Source organism: Typopeltis vanoorti, chromosome 5, assembly GCF_054136105.1.
Source record: "Typopeltis vanoorti isolate ZY-2024b chromosome 5, IOZ_Tvanoo_1.0, whole genome shotgun sequence".
In the NCBI taxonomy this organism is placed as follows: Eukaryota; Metazoa; Arthropoda; class Arachnida; order Uropygi; family Thelyphonidae; genus Typopeltis; species Typopeltis vanoorti.
In genome coordinates, this window is record NC_143553.1 from 34,053,187 (window position 1) to 34,067,254 (window position 14,068).

A 14,068-nucleotide genomic window follows, 5' to 3' on the forward strand; every position below is an offset into this window, starting at 1 on the left:
TATTTACCTGTAGCATTTAGCGAAATCCATTTTTCATCACAGCACTCATAAACAAGACACTTCCCGAAACTCCAGCCAGCATAAATAGCGGAAGCTCCAAGTGCAGCAAGAACTGATGTTGGTTCTAATCCATGAAAAGGAACCACAAGAGTAATGAATATAATTAAAAACAACTCGCAAATTATTTCAATCTTCATTTAATATCTTAGTGTTACTATCATACTAAATAACATTCTTTCATAAAATGAAGTAGAAACACTAAAGAGAAAAAAAAAAAAAAACTCAACACATTTAAATCACAACGATTTAATTTCAGTTTCAAAAACCAACACAAAATCACACATGTACTACACGCCTCTCAATCGCAAACTAATGCTGCCCCCTATTACCTTATTATGTTTGTGCACTAGTTTTTTTTTTTTAACTCGCAATAGCGGAAAATTATTTTGCGACCTCTTTTACAAAAGTGAAAAGGAATGTACCAATATTTAGAATATTCTTAAACATAAGAATTTCATGCTACCAAACTGCCAGCACGCCGTTATTTATATTGCTAACTAGCATCTCTACCACAGTTTTTTTTTTGTAGTTGTTTTTTAGTTAAATTTTTAAAAAAATTTTATTATCTTTTAATTTTGTTTTATAAAATTATTTTTGAATATACTAATAAGTTAATTTTTCTGTCTCGACAGGCGTTAAAAATGTCATCGCCGTAAGTTCCCTTGCTATGTGCGTATGTAACACTCCTGTATATAATGCATCCATAAGCTAACGTAACGATTTGGTAACATAATGCTTTTTTTGCATGACGAAAATTTCTGATTAAGTCGGTAAATACATTTTTAACATCAAAAGCCTAAATTCCTCAATTTTCTTATGGAGTGATAATATAAAGAGAGCTTAGAAACCTTGCTATATCGCCCTAATCTGAATAAATACCATTGGCTCAACCCCTTATGGAAAATTTTCCTGTTCTCACAGCTCACCCTACTTCATTTTTTGTGTCATACATAAAAAAGTCAAGGCTTTTATAGCCCTGTAGAAATGACGTTTGTACCCATAGAGCCACGCTGTCCGAAGAAAGACGCTCTAAGTTCGACTCTAAGTGGCCGCCAGAGGAACCACTTCTAGCCCTTTCTTTTACCTGTTTTAGTCGGACTCTGGAAGAAGAAAGCAGGTTTTTCTCTTCCCATAGAGAAAAGAAGTTTTTCTTCCTATAGATTCTATAAAAATGACTGTAGAATCCACACTATTTCAGACAGTAATATATTGCATCAGGGTTAGGAAGGGGCATGCCAGTAGTGCCCGGCGCCTGTGTGCAAAACTTTAATTGGCACCCCTATCCCCCCCTCCAATAAAAAATCACTTAAAAAACGTTTATTTTTAAGTATTTGTTCCCTCCTCTTTGGCACCTTTACTATTCTAGCGCCTGTGTGCGTTGCGCACATTGCACATATGGCCGGCTCGCCCGCTGGGGTTAGGGACCATGAGATGGAGTAGCACGTGTCTGTCTCTCTCTCTTCTCCAGATGCCATGTAAACTTAGTGATAGTGTTGGGCTAGCTTTCTCTGATTGACTATGGTTGATAGTGACTTCCCTGCAATCTCCAAAAGTAAGACAGGGATAAAATAGCCTTGCATACTCACTACAGGGAGTAAAAGGAGTAAGTGGAATTATTATAGAATAAAAACATCATTAGGATTTTAAACCAATTTGAGCTGTGCTGCCTTACTTTATTCTTCATTCAGAACATATTCAGCTAATATATTCTCTAGGTAAAAAATAATACTTCTCACCCTAATTTTAGCCATCACTTGTGGAATTTCCAAACATAATCTCTAGTTCTTGTTCTATCCTTTTGTTCGACTATCTGAAAAATCCATGTTGTTTGTATGTGTTAATATAAATACCTATATTGGACTATAAATATAAATACCTCTCAACAGCTTAAATTTCAATTATATCACCCCTTCGCCTTCAATCTTCCAAGCTTTGCAGATTATATGACTTCAGTATATCCCTAAAGCATTTCCACAGTCCTGAAATCATTTTTGTCAACCATCTCTTCACCTTCTCCAAAGTGTGTTCATCCCCACCAAACCCTCAATACCAGATTTGAGCATAATAGTCCAGATGTGACCAGATAAGAGTTTAATCTTTATTTATTAATGTTCTTAATAATGCAGCAATCCCCTGTGTTATCTTTACTATCTTTGCAACATGCCACTTAAATTTGAAATTTCGATTTACCATAAATTTAAGGACAGTTCTTCCTTCACTTCCTCCAATACTTTCCATATGGAGTATGCATTGTCCCATTTACATATCCCCAAATTCAACCTTAGCAACGTTAAACTGTCATCCCGATCAATGGGCTTGATTTCTAGCTTTTTTCATATCCCTCTGACCAGCTGGCCTGTGTAGCTCAGTGGAAGTGGCACTTGCGTCCTCTGCGCTTGGTCGCTTGAAGTCAGACTTAAGTTCAAGTCTAGTCGCCGACTGGAGGAACTTTATCTAAGCCTTTCTTCGACCGATTCCCGAGTTAGTCGATCTCTGGCACGGGCAAACGGGTTTTTCCTCCCGGAAACTCGGGTTTTTCATCCCGTAAACTCAAGAAAATCGACCGTAGTACCCACATTATGTCAGACAGTAACATATCTTGTTAGGGTTAGGTACCAAGAGATGGCAGCACTTGTTTGCCAGCCTCTTCATCGGTGGCTGCTATAATTAGTGATAGACATGGGCCAGCTATCTCTGATTGGCTACCGGTGGAGATTGAACTGCCCACTCAGTCTCCAAAAGCTAGATAGGGTTAAAAGTCCTCGCCTACTCCCTATAAGGGAATAAAAGGCGTTAGCTGATTTATTATTTTATATTCTGACCAGCCCCCACATGAACTGCACTATATAACGTTCCCGAGCTTAAGTCATCTACAAAGAACTGAATATCTTCCTAACTTCTAGTGACAATATCATTGATATAAAGGTCCAAATGTAGTGGTTCTACACAGTATTGTGGAACCCTACTGGTAAGTTTTTTTAGATTTTGTAATGCTTTTACAAAATCTAAAAAAAAATATTAGTGTGTTTACTTTTCCCTCTTCAGCCACTCTTGTTACTTTATCATAAAAGTTAACCAGATTACTAAAAAAAATGGCTTTCCTTTAACAAATTCGTACTAAACTTCACATATAATATTATTTTCACTTGGCCAAATTTGTACTGGCTAAGTCTTATACTAATTTCTGCAATGCCTTAACAACCATAGAAACAAAGCAATACAAAGTGGTTTAATGTTTGATGGCTCTATTCGTCCATCACCCATATTCAACAGCACTATCTTATCCTCCTTCCACTCTGCTTTTCTAGTTGCAAATCTTTCATTAAACAGCCAAGTTAATGAAGATATCAGTTCTTTACCACATTCGCTTAATACATGTGGCGAAATTGCATACATTCCTACCGCCTTGCTACCGTCCAGAGTACTTAGTATTGTAAATAGATACACTTACATCTAATCCTTCAACCATTTCATTATTTTTAGAGTAACACTAGCTTCTCCCGAATGAAATATTTTAATAAAATATTCATCAGACAGCTCTGTTATATCATGTGGCTTAGCCACTCAACAATCTATTCTAGCAAGAAAATTCGACCGTAGTCATTTCTTCTTTTGCTGGTCTTGTAAGTTCTTTTAATTTTTGAATGCACAGTAAAGATAATCTTGACTTTTTTGCAAACATTTTATGAGAGTAACTTTTTCAATGTAAACCTTTTGCCGAATTAAATTTTCTTAAAATTCTATTTAAGTTTCATTTCGTCGAAAGTAATGTTGCTTGTCTGACACATAAGAAATAGAATTGCCGATTTTGAGCCAATAAGTAGTAGAATAAAACGTGTGAACCAAAGGGAAAACCATATAATATTATTATAATAGAGATGTAAGCCCTACATCACCTCTATTATAATAATATTGGTACATGAAGGGAAATGGGAAAATGTAATAGATAAATTGATGATACCATTAAATAAGTACTTGCCAATGACTAATTCATTACACAAAGAGATTGAAAGATATGCACAAATAGATATACAGTCATCCCTCGAATTATTCGAGTTATGTCCTTTCGAAGATACGTCCGTGATCCCATAAGTAATAAATAACATTTTCGGCTATACTTTCGAACAAGACGCAAGCGAGCGTAAGATAATGCACGCACAGTGGCAACAGCGCTTTCAGCGGCAATCTCCTTCGGCAGTCGGTACGTGTCTTCAACAGTTCCTATGTTGATTTTGTGTTTGAGAAATGGGTTATTTGTGTATTTATCGTTAAATATTTCTTGATGTTTTGTGCAACATGGCCCTACACGCACAATCAAAAAACCTAGTGAAGAATCACAGAAAAAGAGGTGAGCAATTGATCTTGAAACGAAGTCACAAGTTATAAAGCAACATGAAGCTGGTAAGCCTGTCAGTGTGATCGCACATGGCATCGGATGGTCTCATTCCACAGTGACGACCATTTTGAAAAATAAGGATAAAATCGTAGACGCTGTGAAAGGATCTGCTTCCATTAAATCGACGATAGTGACGAAGCAACGACAAAGTCCTATCGGTGATATGGAAAGGCTACTTGCATCATTGATAGGGAGACCTGAACCAAAAGCGCATACTCCCTTAGCACTGTGACTATAACCTCTAAGGCACAAAGTCTCTTCAACATGTTGAAGGAGAAAGCAGAACCCGATTATGACTACTAATTCAACGTTTCTTCCGGTTGGTTCATGAGATTCAAGCAGCATTTTGCGCTGCATATGTAAAAATGTATGGGAATCTGCATGTGCTGAGAAAGCTGCCAAGGAGGTGGGAAAATTTGATAAAATTATTACGAAGAAAAATTTAATATGGATGAGACGTCCTTATTTCGGAAAAAAAAATGCCCGAGCGGACATTCATTTACATATCTGCATCCAGAAACCAAACTTCGACAAACCAACAGACTAAACATTAAAAACTATGAAATCATAAGACAAGATAGGCCTACGGACCAAAATGGAGGCAGCTTCTGACACTAATCCGAAACTCGTCATATAAAGTTGTTGAGTTAGACATAGTATCAGAAGGAACTGAAATACAAGGAATCCAAATTATGGAACCAAGTAAAAAGTCATTAAACATATTCAATTGTTATCATCCTCCTAACAAACCTGTACCAAATCTTTTCAACCTATTCCATCTTATTGAAGAAAACTCCATTATCTTAGGAGACATGAATAGCAAACACCTGTTATGGGGTTCTGAGGAAAAAAAAGCCAAGAGGAGAAAACTTGAGTAATTTCTTAGATGAAACAGGACTAATAACTTTCAACAGTGGAGAACCTACTTATCTGTCTCATTCTTATAGTACAAAAGATGCCCTAGATATCAGTGAGGTGTCTCCTGATCTTCACGACAAAGCTATTTGGTCTGTTTGGAACCAGTAGGAAGCGACCATACTCCAATTTTAATCAATCTGAACCCAAAAATGACCAGATCCACCCAAAAAAGAAAATATCATTGGAACTTCCAGAAGGCAAATTGGGAGAAATACAAGGATGAAGTAAGTAAAATGCTGAAAGATCACACATACCATGATGGCTTAGACAAAGACTATATAACTTGAAAGAATACTATCCTAAATGCAGCAAAGAAAAGTATCCCAAAGGGGCTACAGGAAAAAAGTTATTTCAAACTACACAAAGGTTCACCAGGAACTTGCTAGTAAAATAACTAAACGAAATGAATTATTTAACATCTTAAAAATTGGAAGCTCTCCAGAAACCAGGATCGAGTTCAACAAGATAAATGCTGAAATTAAAAACAAAAATATAATATATTACAAAGAACTAGGTCGCAAGAATTTTGCCACAACTTAAATCCAAACACGTCAGATACCAAAATTTGGAAACTGACTGCTAATTTACAAAGAGACCTACCAAAGGCAAGTGAGACTAACATGCTAAAAGATCCAGATGGAAATATCAAAATTGGAGATAGGGAGACTGCAAATACCTTGGCCTTTCATTTTCAAAATATAAGCAAACTAGAGATGAATACTAGGAAAGACCATCAAATATCGAAAGGCTCGACAGCAGAAAAATGCTGCAAACTCCCCAAAATATCAAAACAAACTATTTTGGGATCCATATACAATCTCTGAATTGGGAGACGACTTGGAGAGACTAGATATAAATAAATCATGTAGATCAGATAACATATAATGAATTATGATCAAACATCTTCCTTCCCTAGCCCTAGATTTGCTACTTCGCCTCTACAGCAATAGCCTAAAACAAGGAAAAGTTCCAAAAAGACTGGAAGACAGCCACAATCATACCAATCTTAAAGCCTAACAAACCGCAAGACCAACCAGGAAGTTATAGACCAATTTCACTGACTTCAATTCCAGGCAAATTAATGGAAAAAAATTATACACCAATGTTCGAATTACTATCTAAACAAAAATAGTATACTACCACATTTTCAGGCTGCCTTTAGAAGAAATCACTCAACAACTTATCAACTTTTCTACTTAACCCAGACAATTCAAGATATCCTCTAGACCAAACCTACCAAAACCAGCATTGCAGCTTTTATAGATTTTAGCAATGCCTTTGACAAGGTGTGGAGGCAAAAACTCTTTTCCAAACTTTGTCAGATTGGAATAGAAGGGAAAGTTCTTAACTAGATCTTTGACTTTCTAAGAAATAGAACAATTCGAGTTAAAATAAATAATACTTTTTCAAAGAAAGTGAAAATAAGACAGGGACTTCCTCAAGGTAGCATTTTGAGTTCACTCCTTTTTTCTATCTACTTAAATGACTTAGATAAAGATATAAATAACGATACAAAGATAGCTATGTTTGCTGATGATTTGGTTCTATTCTCAGCTCACAACAACCTAGAAACAGCAGAAGATCACTTAAACAAAGCCATTGAAAGTTTAGCTACATACTGTGAAAACCAAAAAATCAAAATTAACCTACTAATTCAGAAAGCTGTGTTTTTGCTATTAATAACCACCTCAGAAAGTGGAGACCAAAGATTAAGCTAAACAGTTAACTAATTACATTTAATGAAAACCCCAAATACCTTGGAGTTACTCTGATCCATTGCTAAGCTTCAATAAACATATCAACAATGTTGCAGTCAAAGCAAAAAGAAGACTAAATATCATGAAATGTATCTCAGGTAAAGAGTGGGGAGCCGATGTGAAAACCTTAAAAGTCACATATACCTCCATTATACGTTCCATAATGGAATATGCTTCACCTATCTGGATGCTAACATAACAAACCAGTTTAGACAAGCTTATAAAAATTCAGAAAAATTCAGCTAAAATCATATGTGGACTAAGGAATACAATTCCTAGAAAAATAGCTGAATTCGAATCCAACCTTGTTCCTTTAAAAATTAGGTGGCAAGAAAATCTTACCAAATTTGTAGAAAAAAGAGCCAACCTTGCACATCATAGACAAGTGAACTTTTTAAAAACTGGAAACCAACAAATAGAATAAAGAAAAAATCAACAATGCTTGAAATCATAGAAAATAAAATTCCCTTGGAATGTCCAAATAAAATAGCCGACTACCCAGTATTTCCTCAAATCAAGACAGGAAAAATATAGTTATCAACTCTGTAATAAGGAGACATGAAAAAAAGCCTAGAAAACCCTGAAATCTTGAGATCATTAGCCCTTTCAAAAATAATGGAATATGGACCTGACTCAATAAAGAACTACACAGATGGCTCCAAAAATCCAAATGGCAATTCTGGGAGTGGCACACTCATCAATGGCTCTCATAATATAGAACTAAAAACAAGTAACAGTATTGGATGCAACTCATACCATGCAGAATCACAGCACTGCAATCACAGCACAAACAAAACCCAAAGGAGTTTATGTTTTTCACATATTCCTTAGTAGCCCTTCAAGCTATTAAGAACTGCTACACTAGCCATCAAGAAATACTTAGAGACATAGTAAAAAACAAACAAACTACATAAGGATTCCGAAATAATCTTCCAATGGATCCCATTCCACGTGGGATTAAAGGGAAACGAAACTGCAGATAAAGTAGCAAAAATGGCCGCAACATCACATGATACCACAGATTTCGATCTTTTTAAAACCACCCAAAAAGAAAACATAAAAAGAACAATTCTTCAGGACATGACTCACCACTGGTACTTAGCAGAAAATCCAAGAGCTACCATCAACTCCAAGTTTAATCGCAGTGCCACTACCATGATCTCCCGCCTCAAGACCGGCCACACAAGACCAATCAAGTTTATCAATGGCATAAAAGTCTTCCCCACCTGCAAAATCTGTAACATCCAGGAAGCATCACCAATGCATTTGCTAAACTGTATGAATATTTCCAAATGTGAACTCTATAACAACCCAGAAAAGGTGCTGTATAAAATACATGAACTTGATCTCTATGATCTGGTGTAATAATACCATGGGATAATAATAATAAAAAAAATAAATAATTCGGGTGCTGTAATTATTTATTATTACAGGACCCGAATTCGTTAACAAGGAATGCCGTTGTTAACGAATTCGGGTTAACAACGAATTGCCGTTGTTAACCCGAATGTTAACAACGAATGCCGAAAAAGAGGGCGATTTCCTTTATTATGGAAACGCTCTAAAATTATACTCATAATCAAACCAGGAAAAGAAATATTCGACGAAATTAACAAATACATGCCAATCAGTCTCATAAATGTTACTGGTTAGGTACTAGAAAAACTTCCGATAAACCGAATAATACACATTGTCCACTCAAGAGAGTTATTAAGCAGCAATCAATATGCATTTAGACCTCAGTCAAGCACAGCAGACACAATTGTGAAGGTTAAATAGTTCACAGAAGACAGTCTACAGCAAAATAAGAACTACTGGTCTCACTAGATGAACAAGGATCCTTTGTTTCATATTTAATTGATTAATTGTGGCTGGCCACCACGCAGCAGCCACAATTAATCAATTAAATATTAAATGTCCAAAAAAACCTACACCTTACAAAAAATATTTTACAGATAGAAGAACAACCATGACATTAAAAACCACAGTTGTAACAAAAGAAGTTAAACGAGGCTGTCGGCAATGTTCCTGCTATTGACCAGGTGTCTGAAACATCAGATACGACTCGCTATTAAAACTTCGTTTCAGTAGTGACACAAATGTCATAGCTTTCGCCGATGATGCGTCTTTCGTATTACCAAATCGTCTTTCGCTTTAGTAACATACCCATAGAGTCCTTTTTACGGCGCTCTAATTTGTAAGGTTTCTCGCACTTTCAAGCTTAAATTCTTTTACTTATATTTGAGTAGGATATGAGTTTTCCATGCTTTGTCATTTTTATTCAGATTTGAATTGAGTGATGGTCTTTTCTGCATCGGTTGCCTGTTGTGCAGGCCGAGCGAAAGATGAAATTTTGATTTCAAGTCGCTTGAAAGGGGAATGTTGTTTTTGGATTTCTTTCTTAAATTTTTGGTAAAATCAAGGCTTGGATGGTGGACCTGAGGTTTTGAGCAAAGTGGAGTGGAGTGGAGATAAAGGCCTTTATTCTTTTAAGAATTATTTCAGTTATTGTGTTGGAGCAAGCATTTGGAAAAGAAGAACAAAAAAGATAATAAATGCAAATGGAAATCACGTTGGTAATCCCATCGAGAGCTCCAGGTAATCCCATCGTGCCCTCCCTCGATGAGTCTTTGGACTCCTTGGAGGTGTCGCGTAATAATAATAATAATAATAATAATAATAATAATATGCAGCTTCCTAGTACACAGGAGATCTCGTATTCTGATAGCTGGACAATTTGTGACTGTTGGCTGCAATCACCTCGTCATTTCTTTTGGCTTAATCAGCGAAAACGATGAAGGGAAGCAAGTTTACTGTAACCTTAACTTTATGAACATTGTAAACATTGTAGTTCCAAAGGAATGCGATCTCACTATTTTGGAGTGTTTGGACAGAACAAAAATGTACTTGAAAGGTAAATAATGAAAATGGTGAAACCGGTTCATCAGTATTGGTTCAACATATATAAAACTTTATATCCGACATATCCTTCATCTCAGAGACTCATGGATGCCTTAATGACACATGCACATGTTCTACCCTTGTGACAGACGTAGTTATGCAAAGTGTCGTTTGGCAAGCGCGCTATAGTGATGGTCATAGTTCAGGTTCTGTTAGAAATAATAGAGCGTGTTTCAATGTCAAGATATGGTAGTGCACATCATTTATGTTAGAATGAAGAACACAGATGCTGATGAAGTGGAAGGGAAGTGTTTTATACTTGTTTTTTTTGGGAGGGGAATTAGATATTTATTGAATTTTTTCTTAAGGAGATTTTGATCTTCAATCTTACTGAAATAAATTAATATAACTTGCATGCCAGCAAAGGTAGGTCGATTGGTAGAGCCTCTGCTACTAACGGCTCAGGCAAAAAGTTAAGCAAGTTTGAGCGCGGTTAGTAGTTGGAAGGAATTCAATCGTTGGATGCTGTTGGTACTCTGCTCCCTCGATGAGTCTTTGGAATCACTGGAGATGTTTCATAATAATAATAATATTAATAATAATAACTTGCATCGATCAGTGTTGGTGAGGGATTAATTAAAGATTAGGGGTCATACAGTGTGGACGTAAACCTAGTATAAATTTTCTTTAGGAAAGATAGAACTACAATTCAACAGATTTTGACAATGCGGTTAATAGCAGAGAAAGCTATGAGAAAAAACAAAAACATATATGCTTGCTTTGTTGATTTTCAGAAGGCATTTGAAAATATCGATCAGAAAGTGACATTAGCAGTGCTAGAATCCTATCGAATTGACAAAAAACTAATAGATGTATTAAAAGATGCTTATAAGAATGCAGTTGCAGCAGTTAGAATAGGTGATTATTTGGGAAAATGGTTTAAAACAAGCAGAGGTACTAGACAGGGCCACCCAATATCACCAAGCATTTTCATCGCACATTTAGAAAGAGCAATGGAAACATGAAGGAAGATGCAAGAGGAATATCAGTGCATGGGATGATAATTAACAATCTGAGATTTGCAGATGACATTATTATCATTGAAGAAGGCGAAAGAGAACTACAAAAATCATTGAAACTGTTAAATGAGGAAAGGAAAAGATATGGACCTGTTGTTATTATTATTATTATTATTATTATTATTATTATTATTATTATTATTATTATTCCTGATACCTCCAAGGAGTCCAAAGACTCATCGTGGGAGGACACCTACAACTGTCTCAACCACTACACCGAACCTCTACTACGAATCATCTTCATCAACGCCATCTACCGCCCACCTCCACCATCACAACTAGTATTTTTTGTATGTAAATTGCGTGTGTTCTGAAGGGCCGATTTGTCTGTATGCGGGATGAAAAACCCGATTTTCATGGTGGTTTTTTTAATGTAGGATCTTTCGTTAAAATACCGTAAACAGAGAAGTCCGATAATAGATTGGTTACTTTATCCTCGTAGTCCTTGCTGTTCAGTGTTACAGTACTGTTGCGTTTATCTGCCTTAAGTCTTATGATGTCTTTATTCCTTTTTAGATTATGAATAGTTCTTCTATCTGAAGAGGTGAAGTTTTGTTTTGTGGTTCTAGGAGAGGAGAGTATTATGCAACTTTTTAGTCTGAGATCATTTGCTATGTGTAGTGGTAATAATGAGATTGCTTTGTCTAAACTGCAGGTGAATTCCACTTTAGGTATCTGTTGAGGAGTTATAACATAGTTGAAACCTTTCTTAAGAATAGCGATTTCAGGTTTCTTTAAGATGTGAACTGAGAAATTAAAAATAACTTGGTTATTTGATAGAGAAAGTTTAGACCTATTATGAGTTATATAAAGGTAGTTGAATTTCTTGATCTGGGTCTGTTTGCTTTTATTAAAACTTTTGCGTAGCTAGTGTTGATCATTCTGTCTAAGACTTGCCAAACTTCCTTATCTAGCGAGCTGGAGAGATCCATGAAGTAATCGTAACATTCTGAGTCTATTTAAGTAAGTAATCAAGAGTCTTGTATGTTGTACCCTTTCACGAAGGAGTAACATCAATGTCTTGAAATAAATATTTCTGGCCCGTCTCAACAAAATCCTTTTCTGTGAACCATCACAAAGAGAGCGAGAGGATACTCAATATATCAAAACTATTGCAATTCTGTATGTGAGTGGCATCTCCAACAAGCTTGCTAGTCTCCTCAAACCACACAAAATAAGAATGACATTCAAACCTATAGAAACAATTCGTAAACTACTAAGATCTCCAAAAGTTAACCATCATTTCTATAAATATGCTGGAGTTTACAATATTCCATGCTCATGTGGTTCAAGTTAATCGGGCAGACACCAAGAAGCCTCGAAATTAGACAGAAGGAGCACATTGGTTACGTCAAAACAACAGACAAGACATATCAGGCCTGTCATTTCCTTTTTCTATAACTACCCATGTCATTGAGTGGGATAAAAGCTGTTCCCCTTACATAGAAGAAGACTACCACTCCTGAATGTTTAAAGAAGCAGCTACAGTCACTCGCTCTGTTAATAACCTTAACAGGAACCAGGGTTTAATACTCCCAGAGAAATGGAAAACCCTAATTAGATCTCTTAACACACAGGAAATGAACTTCAATGCAAACTACAAAACGTTCCTTAGCAACAACTAGTTAATCATGTACTCGCGATATGTGTATCATTCACATTCAATGCTATTTTAGTTTCTAACTATAATCGTTAGAATTTTACAGTTATTCATATTTGTGTAATGTTTTTTATCCTAAGTGCTTGTACCCTGAAGATGCCAACAACTAAAGTTTGGTGAGACTAGTAGGTTTAATAAATATTTATTAGTTAACACTTGATCTATTGTCCAAATAATTACTCTAGTTAGAGGTGATCAAGAAAATAATCATTCATTATGATAGACAATGGTATTTGGTGAGAAGAATATGAAACAAATGATACAAGTGGATGAAACTGATATAGAAAATGTAGAATAATTCACATATTTAGGAAGTAAAATGACATGATTTGGACTGTAAAAAAGAAATAAAGATCAGGATTGCAAGGGAGGAACAAATCTGAATGCTATGGATGACATCTGGAAAAGTAAAGTGATCAGCCTGCAAACAAAACTAAGAGTACTGGAAACGTGCATCTTGAGCGGTGTACTGTATGGAGCTGAAACGTGGTTAATAAATAAGGAAGCAACAAAAAGAGCCCAATCGGATGATACAACCAAAGGAGAATCTAATGCAGCAGATTATAAAACGGACGGTGCAATTATTTGTACACATTTTCAGAATGAGTGAGGACTGGAAGATAAAAACATTCATGTTTGGTATTATGGATGGTGTAAACAGAAGTGGTAGACCATACAGAGAATGGATAGACGACATAAAGGACTGGTGTGGAATGGGTGTACAGAAACTACGACACTGTGCACTGGACAAAGAAAGGTGGAAGAAGATAGTAAAGGTGGAATCGGGCACCAACGGGCAGTGAGCCCGTGGTTCATGATGATGATGATGATGATAAATTACTCCTACAAAGAAAACTCTCTGATCCCTCCAAACAAAATATAAGAAAACTCTATAGTAGTTGCTGAATTATTTGCTTGCTACTCACGAGGCCTCCTACTGGAGGATTTGTGGAACCGTTTTGCTGGTTGTAATCTCAAATAGGAGAAGTTTCAAGTAGAATGTAACCAGCACTGCATGTGAATTTCCCCCTGCTTTCTTCCACAAGAAAGGTTTCAAGATCTCAAAAAAAAAAAAAAAAAAAAAAAAATCAGCTAATGCATTTTACTCCCTTATAGAGAGTAGTTTGAAGAAGCTTTTAGCCCTATTGGAGACTGAGTGTGCAATTCAATCTTCACCAGTAGCCAATCACAGTAGTTGTGCAAAGATTATCACTAATTATAAGCGGAAACCGATGAAGAAACTGGCAAACAAGTGCTGCAATCTCGTGGTTTCTAACCCTACCATTGTATGTGATCG

The 14,068-nt window shown here is 36.0% G+C and overlaps 1 protein-coding gene across 1 annotated transcript in view; it reads right to left on the bottom strand.

Moving 5' to 3' along the window:
• Positions 1-349, bottom strand: part of LOC150106304 (torsin-1A-like) — a 75,896-nt gene extending 75,547 nt beyond the window's left edge. Inside the window, exon 1 of the mRNA XM_090392337.1 lies at positions 8-349. Coding sequence (XP_090248463.1) covers positions 8-197 — 190 coding nt within the window. The 5' untranslated portion in view covers positions 198-349. The remainder of the gene's footprint in view (positions 1-7) is intronic.
• Positions 350-14,068: the final 13,719 nt, after the last annotated feature.